This window comes from Lissotriton vulgaris, chromosome 9 (assembly GCF_964263255.1).
Source record: "Lissotriton vulgaris chromosome 9, aLisVul1.2, whole genome shotgun sequence".
NCBI classification, from domain to species: Eukaryota; Metazoa; Chordata; class Amphibia; order Caudata; family Salamandridae; genus Lissotriton; species Lissotriton vulgaris.
In genome coordinates, this window is record NC_141697.1 from 654,503,391 (window position 1) to 654,523,817 (window position 20,427).

A 20,427-nucleotide genomic window follows, 5' to 3' on the forward strand; every position below is an offset into this window, starting at 1 on the left:
CTTTCAAACTTTAAAACAATTTCCAAACTGTACTGTTATCTATGCTTGTTTGCAGTTGTGATTAAGAGAAATCAGATTTACATTTTCTTTAAAATCTATATCTCCAGAAACCTTTGGATTTTGCTTGTCTTGGACTCTAAAAATTGATTAAAATGTAATCTATTTTTATAAATTGGTGTTAGATGTCTGATGTTATGTGACTTTCATATTTCATTGTTTGGTGCTTCTGAATGCTTTACACTAGTTTCTTTGTTTAAGCCTTCCTGCTCGAAGCCACAGCTACCCAGGATTGAGCTAAAGGTTTTGGCAATGAGCCTGACTGGAACCAAGACAGGTTTTGTGATTGTATTATAGTGTAAGGATTCACAGCCATACCATATATTGCACCCAAATCCTCACACACACTAAAATACATCTTCAAAATGTCTGGGTTTTTGTTAAGGAAAGTGATGGTAATGTACGGGCATCATTGCTGAAGAGAGTGAGTTAAGCTGTATCTGCACAGAACAGAATAAAGAAAAGGAATCAGAAGATGATGTTTACTAGGTCAGCTGTGAACTTAAACGGCATACACAGCAAAATGCTTCACAGTGGATACTTTTGACAAAAGGCCAGTATTTATGGTGCATCTTTAAATAAAATGTATATACGCACAGATCTTTACTTTGTGAACAAAAAAAGCCATAAATCCAACTTTTAATTTTGACAGCAATGCAAACCACATTAATGTGCAAGGGTGATTACTGAAACGGGCTGGGTCTTAAACAGAGGCTAAGGCATCCAAACATCAAGCACTTCCTTAACAAAACAAGCCATGCTCAATACATTTAATGTCATCCTATCTGCTAAGTAAATCAGAACTACACACTCAGTCACAAGTTACATGTCATGCAGAAGAATTGATTGATAAACCAACCTCACCAAAATCTAATTTGATCACAAATGAATCACAAATGGAACTGCTGTGTCGCGGTTAGTGGTCTTTTGTAGTGGGAATTAAGAATGCATTTCAGAATGTCCCAGTGTGATTATTGTGTGACCTTCTCAGGTTTTTAGAAACAGAGAATCAGTTGGTAATTGGACATGTGTGGATGGAGCTATGTAAGAAATATACATATTTACTCATTTTAATTATGGGTTCTTCTCATTATCACATTGCCATGCTGCACATGGCGATTAGCGGTTCTGATACACTTTCTGCATTTACTCAACTTAAACAATGTACCTTCATCATGCCTGTTGGATTTGTAAGGGCCGTTTTCAAAAACCATATTCTGCACGGATCTTTCTCAACAACTCAAAGTACAGCTCATTCTTTTCCACCAGGAATTCCCACCCTGTGATGTTCTCCTCTCCGTAAGTCACTGTAACGACAATGGATTTATATGGCAAACATGGAAGCATGCCTGTATGACTAGCATATCGAACTTCCAGACAGGCCTCTTCAGCGACAACAAAAGAATGCATAGGCGCACTCTTCGGGGAACACTGCGGAATGGCACCACTCAGTTTTCACCTGGTTCTGTGCAACAGAAATGGTGGTGATGCAGCTATGACACTTGTAATACCAAGCTGTGGCTGATGTTATTGGATTTTGGGGTGTAGACAGCATTAAAACAAATTACATTGTGCGCGCTGCATTGCCAACTGCAATGCAGCGCGCGCAATGAAATTCGTTTTTTTATTTATTTACTTAATTAACTCTGTTTACTACCCCCCACCCTGCACCTACCCCGCCCCACTGCCCGCAGCACTCCCTCCACAAGCCGCTACTGTGCACATGTGATGGTTCTTCAAACAAAACTTAGATGCATTTTATGTTTTTTTTGTAAAATGTTAACCCTTTCTTTCGGCTCTTTCTCAGACTCATATTAAAATCCTCAGTTTACCGACAATGTAGGTAAACATTATTTTACCCTCTGCTCCTAATCAGCCCCGACATATGTTTCAGGGTTAGTTCATTTTTTAAAGCAGCAGTAAGATGCAGGAAATCTATGGAAGGCTAGCCTCCTGGGTGAGGGCAGTGTTTTACGTCACCATTAATTGACCTGCATATAATATAATGACCGAATGTGGTATTACCGCCAGGTTTTTAGTAGTAGTTTACTTTTGTGATACTAGATTGTATTTTTTTTCTGAATTGATCTTGTGTGGTATTGAATTGATTAACATTGTTTGCTGGCTGTTCCGTGTGTATTATTTGGAATCTTAAAATCTGCTTGCATATCTTTTATGGCTAATCTTGGCCGAATAAAGTTATTACTGACTGACCGACTGATTAAACCATTCACATTAAATGACCCACAGTATCCATTCATATAAACATGGAATCAACAGTGTAAAGTCATATAATCATGCCAAAAACATAAGCATAACTATAAACCTTTACCTAAATGCATCCTCACTATAATAGTATACAAGAATGAACTGGGAGCACTTATCTTGACTTCCAAGCAACAAAGAAAGAAGCAACAAGATGGTGTCTCCCAACTTTAAGGACATTTAAGGTCACTGATTGGTGGACTGAAGAGGTGGTTCGATTGTGAGGCTCGTGGGATTCGTAGTGTTTTATTATTCATACTTGTTTTTTATTGGCTGCTGTTTTAAGTCAGTAAAGAAAGAGAAGCATAATCTGAATTCTCTGTCCCGAAATTGAATCCACTGCTGCATATGCACAAAGTTAGGTAATTCATAGTTGCCGAACAAGTATAGGGTGGATCAGGCCCGGACTGGCTGTTGAGGGCACCGGGCAATTCCCCGGTGGGCCGCATGGTTGGGGGCCGGTTTTGGGCCCCTGGGGCCGTTTTTGTTACAGGGCCGTTATGCTGCAAAAACGGCCCGTAACAAAAACGGCCGAAAACCGGCCCTGTCACAGAGCGCGGTCGCACCTCTCCCCCCTCCCCTCTCCTCCCGGAGGGGGGAGGGGGCCGGCGGAGCACTTTGCCAGGGCCAGTTCTGGTTCCCAGTCCGGCCCTGGGGTGGATCTTAGTTATGGACGAGATGTCCTACCTCTCCTTTAGAGAGGTGCAGTACTATTTACCATGAGAGGCTGAGGCAGAATGAAGCAGTATCTAGTCTACTATGAGCCAAGCTGTAATCTTGCACCCAAAGCCAGTGGCAGCCATTGTAAAGTATTACAACCCTGTACTCCGATAGTGGCCAAGTTTCTCACGTTCACGCATGATTAGTTAGGCCAGCCCAGTTTTTTTGTAGAATTCTGGGATTTGTAGGTTATTTAACCCAGCATAAAACCAGGACTACAAGTTTCATAATTCTAGGAAAAAAAGGGACTGGACTAACTAGTTGCGCATGGACCTGAATATGGACTTTGGTTGTGAAGTCAACAGATGCCAGGTACACTAGAGGTTTTTGGAGGCCCGGGGGAAAAGACCTTTATGGACAGAAAACAGCTACTTATAGATTTTGTCTTTACAAATAGCACAGGAAGTGGCACCTTTGGACTTTTTAACAGTTGGCCAGGATTTACCCTTTGATCCCCACATTCATCCTCAAAGAGCTGGGGATGTCTCCAATGGGTAGCAGGCATACCAAACAAGTTTGTGCTTATAAAATGCGGGTGAAGCCAGGCGTTTAAGAGGACAATTCCATTAAGGTCAACAGGAATTTACACTTTTTTTGGAGGGTGATATAGGTTTAAAAAGGGGGTGACTCCACTTAAGTTTATAGAGGCAATTTGTCAGGCGGTTGAATAGAAGTAACAAGCAATGAAAGTGCAATTGTCTCACATTTGTTTGAGTTAGAGCTATTGGCATTGTAAATGACAATGTCTTTTACCTATGTGTTATGGAATGTATGTATGTTTTGTGGTGGAATTATGTGTGTTGGGTTGGACTGGTTAGCTGTGTAACTGTGGCATGGACTTGAGTGGTGTGGAGTGGTTTGGATTTGTATATTGGAATTATGTGGTATGGTATTTTGTGTTGTGAAGTGGTATATAGTGGAGTTTAAATATATGGTGTGCTGTTGAATTTTGTGGCACAATGTAGAATTGTGTGGTGCAGATAAGATGTATGTGGTCTGTTGTGTAATTGTGTTGTTGAGTTATATTATGTGGTTTGGTGTCGAATTATGTGGTGTGGATTGCAAATGTGTGGAGTTGAATTGTGTGATGTGGTACTGTGTGGATAGCTTTACCTGTTTGGTGATGAAAAAGAAGAAATAGGTAGGAGCTAAGCGTAGGAACTGTTTGCTTGTGTTTAAAAAAAGAGAGAGTTAGGGCTATTGGTGTTATATATGTCATTGTCTCTTACCTATTGGTGGATGTATGTGGTGTGGAGTGGAATTATGTGGGTTGGATTGGAATTGTTAGTTGTGGCATTATGTGGCATGAACGTGTGTGATGTAGAGTGGAGTTGTGTAGTGGAATTGTGTGTCATGGTGTGCAGTAGTATTATGTGGATAGTAATGTGTTTTTGGTTGTATTGGAATTATGTGAAGTGGGATTGTGTGTAATGGAGTGTTAAATATGATAAATGGTAGTTTGTGGTGTGGAGTGTTATGTATTTGAGTTTAATTACGTGGTGTGCTATTGAATTTTATGGTATACAATTGATCTGATGTTAGCTGAATAGTGTGGCATGGTACAGTGTGGTATTGAGTGAAATTATATTGAGTGGAATTATATGACATGGTGTGGAGTGTTTTTATCTGAATTGTCATGTGGTATAGAATGGATTTATATGGGGTGTATTTATGTGTTATTGAGTAGTGTGTAATTAGGTGGAGTTGACTTATGTGGTGTCATGTGGTATTATGCGGATTGTAATTATGTTGAGTGGTGTGGGTATATGGATTGGCATTGTATTGAGTGGTGTTACGTGGAGTGGCATTGTGTTGCGTAAAGTAGAGTGGTGTGGTGTTGAGTAAAGTGGCGTTAAGTGGACTGCAGTTCTGTAGCACTGTGCAAAGTGCAGTTGTTTGGAGCTGAGTTGCTTAGAGCAGAATGACATTGTGTGGAGAGGAGTGGGATTGCGTGGAGTGGCTATGCATTAAGTGACATAGCGTGGGTGACCCTGCCTTGATTGACGTTGCATGGATTGATGTGGCGCAGAGTGGAGTGCAGTTGTGTAGAGTGTGGCGGCATTGCATAGAGTGGAGTACAGTTGCATGGAGTGGCATTGTGTGAAATGGCATAGAGTGGTGCTGCATGGAGTGGCATAGAGTGAAGTGGCATAGAGTAGAATGCCCATGACAAAAAGTTAGGAGGGGATTCACAGCTTTATCTGAAGAAGCAAGTGCTTACACATGAACAAGCTCTAGAGCCGTTTAACCTGGGGAAGGTCAATTTCTCCACCACGCTTGAGTTAGCTAAGGTAACTGGAGAAATCTGGACTAAGTTTCCAGAAGAACCACCAGGAACGGAAGTAATGACTACCATTCTCGTAATTAGCCTTAGTAAATGACAGAGGTGGCAGCTCAGAACTGGCACGTGAGAAATGGTAAAGTGAATGCCCTGAACCGTAAACAGTGCAGATTGAAGATTGCCTGTGAACAGGTCAAATAAGTTTCCTTAAACGCTTGTCTCAAACTAATACCACTCCACTATTTGCATAAAACTTACTTACAACCCAGAATCAGGCATTAATGTATCCGGGCACACCTACAGTTTGTTAGCAATGTGGCATTGCTAGCACACACTTCCTACTATTTATTATTATTTAGGTTTCTTGTAGAGCGCTAACAATCATCCCAAAGGGATATCACGGCGCTAAGTTTGCTAGAGAACGGGTGCAGTGAGCAACGTTGCTTGATTTAGTCGAAGTGGGGGAAAAGGAGAGTTTTTAGTTTTTTCCTAAATGCCAAATGGCATTCTGTGAGTCGGAGGGCCACAGGCAGTTCGTTCCACTTCTTTGCTGCGGCGTGGGAAAAGGCTTGTTCGCCCATCCTGGCTCTTTTAACCCGGGGGACGTGGTACATACATACACATACATACACACACACACACACACACAAATATGACAAATATTACCCACCAAGTCCACCTAACAATGTATTGTAAGGATTTTTCCACACTAGAAAAGCACATAAGATAAAGATCATGATGAAAACCTTGGGTATCATAATAGCTAAAAGACTTATTGGCTGACTCTGAAATATAAAAGATGGAAAATAAGAAATTGAACGTGCTTTAGTCGATGAACATGAAAAACACGAGGAGAGACTAAAAATAGACTGAAGATTTAACAGAGTGGACACAGAAAGCCCCAAAATTGACAACCGCCCTCCCCCAAATAGCAGACCCGGTTGGATCAATTAATGATAGCAATAATTATCTACAGTAATTGTATAAAGATGTGTACAGAGATAACACAACCAGACAAAGCATACTACTGAATGTGTATTGGTGACCGTACCTAATTGATATACACTGGATGTACTGTCATTTTGAAACTATTCTTCACCTTTTTTAAACGGAATAGAGTGGATAAAATAAAAAAGTCTCTACCGGCAACGGCCAGACATTTCTCCTAAGGTGTGCTGTATGTGTTAAAATGACCCCAACTAATATTATCACAAAAACTTACTACTGACACGAGGATTAGGGCCAGATTAACAACCGTTTTTTGCAGTCGCAAACAGGAAATCGGCTCGTTTGCAACCGCAAAATAGATCTGCCTTATTTAACATCCATATTTTGCAAGTCAGTAACCTATAACCGTCTTGCAAAATAGGGTTTGCGATTCGCTATTAGTAAGAGGCATGCCAAGTGCGTCCCTTCCTATAAGCGACTCGCACTTCAATGTAAGATTGTTTTGTGGCCACAAAACACTTGCAGTTTGCCACCCGTTTCACATGGGTGGTAAGCCACTCGCAAATGGGAAGGCTCCTCCAGGGGACCCCTTCCCCTTAGTGGCTGGCATTGAAAATATTTTTTACGTCCGTGGGACCACTGTCTACTCTTAAAAAATTAAACAGTAACGTTTCATTTTTCTTTTCTAAATGCAACCCATTTTCCTTCAAGGTAAACGGGCTGCATGTAAAAAAAAAAAAAAACTGCTTTATTCAAAAAGTAGTCCCAGACATGGTGGTCTGCTGACCCCAGCAGGCCGCCATCCCTGGGGGTGCTAGCCATTCCCAATTGGGCAGCTGCAAATTGCACCTACCCCATGAATAATAATGAGGTAGGCAATTTGCGACTCCATTAGGAATCACAAACAGTGTCTGAGAAACTGCTGTAAATTCCAATTTGCGAGTCGCAAAACGACGCAATTTGTGACTCAAAAATCAGAAGGGTCATCCATCTGGCCCTTAATCACTAAGACATCTAAACTCCACTTACCGACAGCAATCTGTAGCAATGCCTTTATCTCCTACTGCAACAAAGCAGCCGTTCGTTTATGTCAGCTCGGCAGGTTTATGCACTGTGCGCATTTCAAGCCTCTCTCCAACGCTGTGCATTATGCGCTCAGGAAAATGCACATAAAGAGAATACATCCAGTATTCAAAACTGGAACTCTGTGCTGCTAGTTAACCACTGATGTGTTACTAAAGAAAAAAGCATGGCAGCGTGAAAGGGGTAGTATGGAGAATGGCACAGAGCAGTAGTATCAGTATTGTGCAATCCAGTGCTTTACATATTAGTTCAAGAGTAAGAGGGGTCAGGACAGGGGTGCAATGGTGGAGGGTTGTGGCACCCTGAACTGAATTCATATGGGCTGCTTTAGGGCTTGCACCCCATGTTTTTTACAAACAGAGGGGCAATGGAGTACTGCGACCACTGCAGGGCAGTACGAGGCTGCACAGACAGTGGAGGGAATGGCCCATTCCTTTAAATGGAAAACACATGCTTTAGATAGCCTGTTTATCAGATGATTTGTAGACAAAAGAGCATTGTTGTACATAATTACTACTATTACCTAATCTAGAACTAAAATCAATGTATCCTGGCTGGGAGAATGGCTTAGTTGAGAATGCAAAACTCCAACATTTCCATGAAGTTTGCATTGAGTGTTGTCATTTCACATCGACTCGGATGCAAACATATGTTGTGCAGAGAACAGACTATGTATAAGAAACAAAAGGATCCACCCTCAGACAGATGTATGACCCTGTTCTCCCAGACTACGTGTGTTTCCTACAGTAGTGGAAAGCACACAGCTTTGTTTAAATACCCCTCACACACCAAAAGGACCCTTGGTGTCATACTTCATCATAGGGGTCTTCCCGCCCTGCTGCGGGACGGGGCGTGCTACGACCTACTACACGGGAGCACTGTTTATGACTATGTGTAGTGTAGGAATGTGAGTGGAAGGGTCTGGAGTGAGTGAAAGAGTGATTATGAATTAAAATACCTGGCTCTGGGGAGGACTTCGAAACATGTTGACATAGGAGAGACTGCTCATCATAGCAATGTACCTCCAACTTATTCCCCACTTTTACCAATATCAGCTCAAAGGAATAGTAAAGTCTTTTTTCCCACAGAGCCAGATATTTTTTAATTTATAATCACTCTTTCACTCACCTTATCAGCCTGTCCTCTTGTTTTTTGTCCAACAGCACTTTGCACACTACAGGATGTAGCACATTATGTGAGCACGGGCAGTAGCCACAGTTTTGGGCTGACTGGTATCTTAAAGGGTTGAATAGTTGGCGCAGCTCTATATTACCACCTTCGTGAGTGGTAAATGGTTGCATGTCACAGAAACATTCAAGGCGTAGGCTGCTTTTGGTTGGAAATCCAGCAGCATTAATTCACATAGCCAGTGCTTAATTCTTAAAAAAATGAAGTGCCAAGGCCCATCTCGGAAGCAACTTTAGCTGCACCAAGCAATGCCCCAGCCAGTGCTGCCAATGACAGTACGAACATAACACCTAACCATCACAATCCTACAATTGTGACAATATTTCAAGCCACACAAAGCTATAATAATGTTGTGAGAGGCACGTATAATCTATTTTCAATGCCATTTGACCTAATAAGAACGGCTGTTGTGCTCATCTCAGACAGCACCACCATGGGGTGGACTGTTACTAAATGATAATTTTTGCAGTACAGAACATCACTTTCAAAATGCATTTCCATGAGAAAAAAATTTAAAAGCCTATACTGCTCAGACAGACTATGCCCGCCCAAAAGCCAAAATGTATACTTTAGTGTTCAGTTCGAGTTACAAAATATTCTCACTATCTTCCCAACAAACATTGACCCTCAGACTAACCAACAGGACATGTAACACTGCCTCCATGCACAGTCAGTTCGAATCTTTCCTTAACTGACACAGCCCTGAAAGCACACCAAGAAGCTTCTACAGCTTCAAGGCAGCAGAGAAAATGAAAATCCTACAAGTATTAGGAGATCGAAGGACATTTGTAAAACGAATGCATTCAATAGCAAAAAGGTCTTATGAAGACTAATCCTCATAGTCAACTCAACCCTCTTGTACAGAGTATTTGTCTGGTTAATAAACTTCACCAACATCACTGTGAACACTGATCAGATCCCATCATGAAAAGCAGTGGCGGCTGGCATGTCCTGAGGTTTAAAGTACTCATGTGTGGCTGGCCATCGTAAGATGGCCGGCCAAATAGACATGCGCAGTTTAAACTGAAAGTGCCCTACTCTCTCTGCTGCTGCCAGTCAGCAACATCCCGCCCCCGTCCTGATGCTCCGTTTGGGACAGGGTGAAGGAAAATAAAATGGTAATGAATTAACTTCATTACCATTTTATTTTTCTCTCTTGGGGCATCAAATGGAGGAGCCGCCCCAGATGAAAAGTCCTTGAGCAAATCACAGGACAAAAATAAACAGATATTAGAGAAGATCCATGTAGGTCCCACACATCTTGTGGGACACACTTTAGAGCTAATCTTGACCAACTCTTCCAACATATGTTGCGAGGACCCCTGCCCACTCACATGTTCTGATCATTCTCTACTCAGTTTTCAAATAAAAGGACCTCGTGCCACTCCCGTTTCCACCAAAGCTTCTTGTAGTCTTCGAAGACAATATCATAAAATCATGCCAGATCGCTTCACAGACACATTTACAGCCAATGTCAACTTGGCATTAGGAAATATTGAGGATTGTTTGACTAGCTACAACACCATAGTAGAAACAACTTTAGATCAGTTGGACCCATTAAAATCATACCCTAATTTGACCAGACGCACACCTGCAGCATGGTTTTCGCCAGGTCTACAGAAGGAAAAAAGCCTCTTCAAAAAGCTGCCGTCCCTCCCATGAAGCAAAAGATAAAAATGGTATTAGATCTCTGTAGACCATTATCGTAGGAACTTAAACAATGCGCATAGAGCCCATATTGAGTCACAACTTAATCAGGCAGGGAAATCCTCTATAGAACTCTATCGCATTCTCAACTCCTTCACGAATCCTAAGGCCTGTCACAATGAAGTAACTACATCACTCTGTGATAAGATAGCCAATCCCTTTACTCAGAAAATTGAGATTATTTACGATAAAATCACTAAAGACAGGGACCTGTTGAATGACACTTCAATCCTCTGTCCCTTATTTCCAACCAATGTACATTCTCTGGAATGCTTCCCCCCTCTCACATCTGATGTTGTGGAGACACTGCTGAAAACGGTCAAATCAGGCTCCCCTCAGGATAGTCTACCTGCTAAAGTATCTTCATTACCGCATAAACATCTGTTACCTGTTATCGGCTCAATTCTCAATTATTCCTTGAGCAAGGGAAATTTACCACTCGATTGGAAGGCCGCCCAAATAATCCCCTTCCGGAAGAAACCAATTGCCCCGCGGGAAGATCTATCTAATTATCACCCTATTTCTCTGTTACCTTTTTTGTGTACACTCTTGGAAAAACACATTAATAAACATCTCTCTGAATACATTGAAGCAACGGGATGCCTCGACTCCTCTCTGTCTGGGTTTTGGCCTAGGTTTAGTACGGACACCTAGTATAATGGGGTGACCCAGTGCCCCTCAGAACCTAGGTGTACAGGAATGTGGAAAATGTTGGTTCTGTCGGGTACAGAATTACTTCTAGGTTTACTGAATAATAATCAATAATTACAAGCAACAATACTCAAGTCTTTCTGTAGTAATCAATGAAAAGCGAAGAGAAGAAAAGGCAAACACCATGAATCAAAAAAACTAACTGCACTACTGGTGCTGCTTGATTTGTCAGCGGCATTTGACAGAATATCCCATTCCATCCTACTTAACAGACTGAGAGATATCGTAATCCACGGCCTAGCCTTTCAGTGGTTATGATGTTGACTTACTCACCCTACTCAAACCATCAACCTCAGCGCCTTTCGACCTCGATCTTCGGAGTTGATCAAAGGAGTTCCACAGGGATCTTCTCTCAGTCCCACACTGTTCAACATTTATGTGGCTCCTTTAGTGGATTTACTCAAGGAACTGGGCGTTACTCCAATCTCATACGCTGATGACATCCAGCTTTTAATGGCTTTGGATAAAAACTCTCCCAACACCCAGTTGACCTCAGAAAGCATGACAGCCATTGCTGTTCGGATGAGGAACAACTTTGTGCAGTTAAATGCAGGGAAAACGGAGATCATGCTATTCGGAGACACTCCTCTGCTCTGGTACCCAGAATGGTGGCCTATGAAACTGGGTGCTGCCCCAGCCCCTAAAGCTGTGCTAAAAAACGTAGGCCTACACCTGGACCAAAAACTCATGATGAAGGAGCAAGTCACTGCCACCGTAGGCTCATACTTCCGTACGCTAAGCCTTTTCCAGGGGTTTTTAAATGTAGTTGAGCTTATATAGCGCACAGCTACCCGCAGTGGGTGTCCCGGCGCTTGCTTAGGGAACCCGTCCTGATATTCCCCTGTGTGATAGCCCCAGCGGGTATCCACAAGGTGAAAGTCAGGCATCCCGCCGCGAGGGGCCGTTGTGGAGATTAAGCAAGCTATTGCCCAGAGTCGCAGAGTGTGAACCCGGGAGTTGAGAAGGCACCGGAGCGAGAATTATCGAGTCCGTGGAATTTTTAGCCCAAGACCCACCGAGGCGGGGAATTGAACCCTGGTCCAGGACCGATCTCAGCTTCCGGGTCTGCCGCCTCTAACCCCTGAGCCACACTTCTCACACTTTTTCTCCCTCTGACAGTACGTAAATAACTCCTCCAAGCATTAGTAATAGGTCACTTAGATTATTGTAATGCCCTTCTGATTTCAGCTAACAAGTCTTCCCTCGATAGACTTCTGGATCTGCTGCACTGTGTACAAGGCACTAAACAGCAATGGCCATAGCTACGTAGCAGATAGACTCACCCGCTATCAGGCTTCCAGAACTCTCCATTCCTGCTCTAAGTCACTACTTATGGTACTTTGTGTTAAGAAATCCCGCTTAGGTGAGAAAGCTTCTATTACCTAGCCCCCTCCAATTGGAACCAACTTCCCAGCCACCTCCGGAATTGTCCAGACTATCTACTTTTCTGAAAGCTCCCTAAAACTGATCTTATTTGAAAAACTTCTCCTCTCCCTAACTGTAGCACCTCTGTAGTGCAGAGATACCCCTCTGGGGGTGATTTAGGCGCTTTACAAGTCACAAATAAATAAATAAATATGTAGTATTTGTAGATCGCAGATGAATAAGTCTGACAACCTAATGCACTCACCCAAATTGTGGAGCAGGCTTGATGCCTATATTGCTGACGAACAATCTACATAACATACACCACCTCCAACTACCAATATACCGAACTTAGCGCTTCCAGCAATTAATGTTGAATAAGCGGGTAATATTCCACCTATGCCCTCTCTCTGTTCCTCCTCCTTCTATCTCTTTTTTCGTCTCTTCTGTTTTATTCAACAGGATTGACTCTCAAGCCAGTGCTAGTCCTCTTCCTCGTTAATTTTTGTTTTCACTTATGATGATGTTACATATTTGATGTACTTACTCTTTGAACTAGTATGTTTTGTTGATGTTGGCTTTTTCATACAACGCCCCTTGTGATTTCTTGCAGTTGTATATGTAGAAAAGCTTTATTCGATTTCACAAAATATAAAATCATAAAAGCGACAATTCATTTGACAAATCAAACAATCCAATGAATTACAGATGAAACAATAAATAGATTCATAAAAGTTTTAAGAACTAATTAAACTTTTTCTTTTCCTCAAGATACTTTTTAAAAAACCTGTCATTATTCCAACACAGTACGCATCATTTAAAGATTGTAGGAACAATAGAGCCGGGCGACATTGATGCCATGAACCTTGTTTTTTAAAAAATGGTTTGATCCATCTAGTCCTTTCTGCTGAATAAAATTTACAAAAACATATTACATGCAGTGTAGGTTGGTCTGATAGATTGTCGCACAGGCATTTGCATAGCATTCTGGACCAATCGTTTACTTTAGGGAATGTAGTTAAATGAAAGAAATAGTCGAATCTAAATCTTGTCAAGATATACCTATCACAGCCCTCCTGACACCAGACCAAATAGGGTTGAATTGAAGCCGAAACAAGGGTGAGTTGATGTTGTAATATGTTTTTTTATTTAGTTCCACTCCTAGCCTAAATATTTCTATATGGTTCCAACAAAGTAGCTTTAACTCCATGGCTGCTAAGGCAATTCCCCTCCTGTGCTGGGGATTGTTGTTTTACATTGTTTTATGACGAGCTGGGCTCGTCATCAGTGTACGAGGAGGCTACACCATGACGAGCCCAGCTCGTCATCAGCTTGGAAGGGGTTAAATCTTTCCTTGTTATGTTGTTTAGAGAGTCTGGCTTGTAATAAAACTCTGGTCTCCCCAAGTCATTTGTAAACTTGCTAATATAACACAGCCATGGAATGTTGGCGGCCTTATCCAAACACAAGGAATCTTTGATTATATCTCTATTTAAAACTAGGTCAGGTGAGGTCCCAGCTCTATGCCATAGCAATAAAGGTTGCATGCTTATCAAGTGACTGACATGGCGAATACCCAGTTCGGAATGACAATTAAAAACAGGTACATTGAGAAATGGCTAAAATAAATCTTAGAAAAGCATTTTCTACCTTTTGAATGGATGAGGTATCATAGACTCCCCAAACGCCTGCTCCATAGATAGCTGTGCTTATGCACTTGGCTGGATACATTTTTAGCAGGATTTCTGGTGGTCTTTTCCCCATTTTTCTTTCAAATATCATTAGTGCTGCCGTTGCTCTTTTGAACATCAATGTCCTGCTTCTAATAGCTGGTCCCCAGGATCCCGTTTCTTCTAAAATGATGCCTAAATATGAGAATGTTTTGGTGGGTACAATTTTCTCTTTCCCGGCAAACAGGGGACAGGATCTATTCTTGCCCCTCCCACAGCTCTTAACAAAAGTTTTTTAAACGTTAAGTTTCAGGCCCCTAGTATCCATGAAATTTATATACGTGTCTAGTGCCTTCTGAAGGCCAATTTGTGTTCTCGCCATTAAGACGGCGTCGTCGGCATACAGGAGCGATACAATCTGGTTATGGTTAACCTGGGGTGAGTCTCGTACTTTGGCCACCAATTCTTTTTCCAAATCGTTGGTGTATAAGGTAGCCTTGTCTGACTCCTCTCCTCACGTGAAAAGGCTTGGTGCATTCACCTTTTAATCCAAATCTCACCTTGGCTGTAGCACCTGCATAGAGTTGTCTTAAAAATAATATAAGAACCTCATCCACATTTATATCTGATAAAATCTGCCATAATCAACTATGAATTACACAGTCAAAAGCAGCGCTTAAGTCAACAAATGCTGCGTATAATTTGCCTCCCTTAGCCTGAGTATATTTTCCATGTAGAATGGAAAAAGTTAGCACTTGCTCTACAGTGCCCCGCCCCTCCCTAAACCCGTATTGTACTGGACTTAATACATTAGTATCTTCCGCCTATTGTTGGAGGCGATTCAAAATAACCCTGCCTGTAACTTTCATAAAGGAATCAAGCAGGGATATAGGGCGATAACAGGAAGGATTATACCGGTCCCCTTTTTTAAATATGGGGATAATCACCGATTCGTACCAGGTTTTAATGAACCCCATCTCGCAACTTGATTCAAGAACTCGGGTTAATAGTGGAGACTAGAGTTCAACCGAGTACTTGAATAAGTCGATCGGGGTACCATCGGGGCCCGGCGCTTTGCCTCCCTTACTTTGTTTTATGGCTTCTAGTACTTCCTCGTTACTGATGTTAATTTTAAATTGTACACATTTTTCTGGGCCCTCCTGGGTTACGATCCCCCTATCTACAATGTTATCTATCCCCCCAGGATTATATACTTCTGCGAAGAAGTCTATCCAAAGATCTTCTGATATAGCCACCTCGATTCTTGCTCCGTTCCCCGTGCTAAAAAACGGTGCCTTGACAGCTCCCCAGAAGTGTGAGCTATCCTTTTTTAACGAGGCGTCATATAAATTGGTCCAAGCCTGATCTTTAATTTTACGCTTGCATCTCTTTCTTGCTAGATTGTATTCCTTCCTACACCTCCTAACTACTTCGGAATCCCTCCTCGTACTATGTAGGGCCATTTTTAATTGGGAGTGGGCCTTTATACAGTTAGAGTCAAACCAACCATTTTTGTTGGGTTTAAAATCTCTGCCAGGGCGTTGTAGGATTTTTTGAATTATCCTTGTAATATCAGCAAAGGAACCCAATATGTCTGAATGTGATACCTCTTCCTGCAAACACTTTAGAATTGGAGTTATAGCCTCCATAATTATTTTCTTAATAGTGGCCTCAGGGTCACTCTTGGCCCATCGAAGGGAATACCCGTTTAGTCTATCCAATACGCACCCTTGAGTCCAGGCTAAGCTCTCTACCAGAGAGCTTGCCTTTTTATGTGGGAATAAGATGTTAACACTAAGTGGGAGATGGTCACTGATCCCAACCGTGTGGGTGACGAAATCCGCTACCCAGGTAGCGTAGCTGTTAGAAATAACGATAAAATCGATCAGGGTACTGTGTCCTCTCCCTACAAACGTGGGACTAAAATCAACAGTAGGTGAGCATAACATGTTAGCGAAACCTAGGTTATGTGTTGCCGTAACTTCGTTAAAGCTGTCGCCCCCATTAGAGTGAATACATTGGGGCTGGCGATCATTATCAGCCTCACAATCGCCACATCCAGTTGTATATGATGAACATCCTGTTATGTTAACCCAGGACTGCTTGATATGCAAGAATTGTCTCACTCCTTTAGATACTTCTAAAAAAATGTTAAAGGGATATCATTGTTGGATCGATTACACTCATGTGTACCCTGATATCCAGTTCCTGTTGCTCTCACAGTCAAAAAACATAAACAAAATTCTATAAAAATGATTTGAAATTAAACAAATCAATAAAGGCCTTATATACTCTACTTTAGCCTCTTGTATCTATGTAAGTGTCAGAATAGGCACATAGCCAGTCCATAGATCTTTAGATCCATAGATTTTATAGAGACCCATTTCCCATAAAGCAAAAGGCATGTTAGGTTTATGACGTCACTTCATTTGATGTAATTGCATATTTTGCATATAGCTTTATCTACTCACATACTTTTAAAGTATTACTTCCTCACTTGTATGGGTATGCTCCCTCAATCACAGATATACATTTGCTTAGAGTTCCTTTTCAGAATGGACAGTACTGCCACTCCTCCTAATGCCCCCATCTCTTTTGACTTTTTTACAGAACATACTACAATGCAACAAATGGGTCAAGAGGATCTTCCACAAAGGCGTTTCTCCGGGGTGCTGGAGCCCGTGGTGGCTGGATGTCTCTTGGCATTGGGGATCATGGGAGTTGTCATACTCTGGCGCATGAGGAAAGCAAAGGCATACAGCACCGAACTACAAGTGGGGCATACAGTGACATACCGGAGAAGGACCGTGGAAGAAACGCGTACGTTAATAATGTTCCATGGACTTAGTAAATAACCGGATCCTCATTACAAGGGCGGTGGGAAAATCAAAAGGCAGTGGGGAACACTGTTGCAGTATCTGGCCAGAATTCTGCATTGCCCAACTGGTAATGGGCAATAACACGGGGCAACTTCTTGCCACCAGTTTTAGAGCACATTATTCCTATCATTGCATTGTTGTACCCATCCAAAATTATATTTGAAATAGAACACATCACAAACCATGACACCACTTAGCACTGTTTGTCAAGTAACTGATAGATCCACAACCCTATCAGTCTCTCAGGAAAATAAAATAAAGTTTCCCACTTCTATTCCACTCTGTACCAAATATCCTCTGCCAACTACAGGGTATTTTTATCTCCCTAACAGCATGACACAACAGAGTAAGTCCAAAGAAAACAACATTAAACACAAAAATCTTTCACTCTTCCTACAGTCCAGCTACTGCCGATTGCCAGCTCTCTGAAGCAGACTCTTAAAGATTTGGTATTGAACCGAAACCATCTGACTCTGGGCAGAAAACTTGGAACAGGTGAGTGATGGAGGAGGGACATGGCTCATTTTAAAGTAAAGTGTAATTGGGCAGTTGTGAGAAGGTAGATTTTACATCAGCTCTGGACACAAGGTGGAGACTCATAAACCTTTCACTACTGGTACATATCTTTGATCCATTTTCGCCTTTTCAGACTTCTTGCTCGTCCAGGAGACTGTTGTACAGAATGCCCTAAAGGGGTTGATGCAAATCGTTCTGTTGTGATAGGCTCAAAGATAAGATACCTTTTGGCTCTGCTGCCCTTGAATGGATTTCAGAATCCAGTTTTTCCGTAGCTTGTACGGTGAGTGGTAGCGGCGGGTACACGGAAATATGGGACCTTGCTGTTCAGTTATTGAAAAGTTGATTGTAAGTCATATTACAGATATGTGTTGCTGATGAGTTTTAATTGCAAAAGTTGTTCTGTAGTTCACAGCACTGTTCAGTTAACTTAAGACTGGGCAGACACGTACTTCTCTTGCAAAAAATACTGACTGGAACTTTCTTAATGCTGTAGACAAATTTGATCATTTGGTTGTATTCTCAGTAAAATTGGAATACTTTGCAATGTGATAAGTGGTATATTTTCATTGTGTACAAGACAGTCAGTGGGTGTTATCACCACAAACATGGCAATTATAATTATACTATGGAATATTCTCAAAGGTGGATACGTATAAGTTATAGTGGTCACATCATGGAAAGGTAAAAACAGCATCTGGTTTAATACTGTGGGGCCTAATCACAAAATACATTTACATGTGAGTATACATACACATGCAGGCTTCCTCTTACACTTCTTAGTAACTTGACTTCTTTTAGTTAGTCACTATTTACAAGTGAAATGTTAGTGAAAAGTGTAGACTTACATGTCCTCAGCCCCAGAAATAGGGTATGGAGTCAGTGAAAACATCATATATGATTGTAAAGTTAAAGAGTATGTGGACATACTTATCCCATACTTAATAGAGATTATTCATGACTCACTGAACTCTGGGCTAATCCCTCCATCCCTCAGAGAGGCTATCATTGTAACTGTACTCAAACCAGAAAAGCCTGTCGAACTTTGCGACTCCTACCGACCCTTGTCCCTAATAAATACAGATAATAATATATATGCAAAAGTCTTGGCGAGCTGCTTGCAGCCACTCATTCCCCTAATTGTTCGATCTGACCAGTCGAGATTTGTGCCGGGGCGAACCACATTGCACAGTCTCCGAACCATATTTTCTGTCATGCCCCATGTGCACCCCTCCATACCAGCTGTGGCTGCTCTCTTGATTTCACTAAGGCATTTGATTCCCTGGAGTGGCCATTTCTTTTCCCATTACATAAACAACTGGGGTTCAGCCCTAATTTCATTAGAAAGATCCTGTATACTCTCCCTATGTTCCGTATTGGACTGAATGGGGAATTAGCCATTTAAGATTGCATGCAGAACTAGACAGGTTTGCGCCGTATCCCTACTCCTGTTTGCGGTGGCCATGGAGCTGCTTACTGTTAGAATATGCCAACATCATTCTGAGCGTGGCATCAGCTTTTCCGCCTTGGGACTTGTTGTGTCAATGTATGCTGACGATATTACCCTCTGCATCCGTCAGACACATAAAAACCTTGAGCCCATGATGCGTGAAGTAATTCGGTTTGGGGGATAATTGGGAATACAGGTCAACTGGGGTAATAAGTGATTTTCTGCTCATGGAGGCCACCACGCCATATCAGAGTACCCCTTGAAATGGGCAACTGAGCCAACTAAATATTTGGGTATATGGCTCAGCAGAGACCTGGAGGAACTATGGAAGGTGAATTACAGGCGTGCAATAGATTGGTTGGAAGTGCACATCCAGATATGCAATTAATTACCATTATCGTATACGGTGCGAATAGCAATTGCAAAAATGATTGTGCTCCAGAATTTCTTATATCTCTTCATTAACATCCCGATGCCACTCACAATTCAGTTTTTTAGACGGCCAAGATCCAACTTATTCACCCTTGTATGTGCTGGTCAAAAGCCTAAAGTGGCATATGAACTCCTAACACTGCTACTCGCAAGAGGCGAACTTGGTGCGCTGGACTTACAACGATACGTCTCTCTGCCCAGGCGAACTTTCTACATTTCTGACTCCATCCCACCCCGTTCTAACCACATGTGGCGATAGAAAATGACCTGGCGTCCCCATGGCCATTAGCAATGCATTGTTTCAACCGTACAAGGCATCCAAGGCTGAAATCAATACAGTGGAGTGCATGTGATGGGCAAGGGTCGGTATCCGCCGATGTTCTGGGCTCACAATGCTATATGCACCATCCGATGAGCTAGAGGACAACCCCATATTCACCCCACTACAAGACAAGGGCACAGCAGGCCGAGCTTCCACACTCGGCATAAAAACAGCTGCAGACCTATTCCCAGAGAGCCAGTTTCTCCCCCCATTTGCCAACTCCAATACACGTGCTCTCACACCTATAGATATGCTTTTGTACTATCAAATTAGAGTGACCTGCCGCGCAACATACAATATATTCACAAGATGGGTCTGCTGGGGGACTCAAGCTGCCTACGCTGTTCGGGGATGAGGCCACGTTCTTGAATTTGGCCTGGACATGCCCGAGGGTAGCAGGGTTTTGGGTGACGATATGTGACATTACTGGTGACATTAAGGGGACCCCTCTCCCACTAGACCCTCTGGTCTGCCTTCTCGGCTTTGTAAAAGAAGTTCCTGATGCATATTGTCTTCTTCTTGCGTGTGAAATGCAGGTTGGCAGTACACTGGAGCTGGAAGCTAATGCTCACTAACGCTTTGTGGCTGTCTGATGTCTTGTATTGTCAGGAGCAGCTCACTGTGTTCTGTGACCTTATGCCTGCAAGATCTAGGCTCATAGATATCTGGGAACCTTTAATTACATATCTCATAAATGGACAACACCCAAATCATTGTCTCTGTCACCAACAACCTGCAGCTAGTTGCAGAAAAGTTTAACGCTTGCATGTCAAGCATCATCAGTTGGATGAAGGGCAATTCTTTAAAGATTAATACAGACAAGTCTGAGGTAC

The 20,427-nt window shown here is 42.2% G+C and overlaps 1 protein-coding gene across 1 annotated transcript in view; it reads left to right on the forward strand.

Annotated features, from left to right (window-relative positions):
- Positions 1-20,427, forward strand: part of LOC147692051 (ephrin type-A receptor 7-like) — a 228,622-nt gene that overhangs the window by 162,666 nt on the left and 45,529 nt on the right. Inside the window, exons 7-8 of the mRNA XM_086938359.1 lie at positions 16,606-16,815; positions 17,274-17,369. Coding sequence (XP_086794485.1) covers positions 16,606-16,815; positions 17,274-17,369 — 306 coding nt within the window. The remainder of the gene's footprint in view (positions 1-16,605; positions 16,816-17,273; positions 17,370-20,427) is intronic.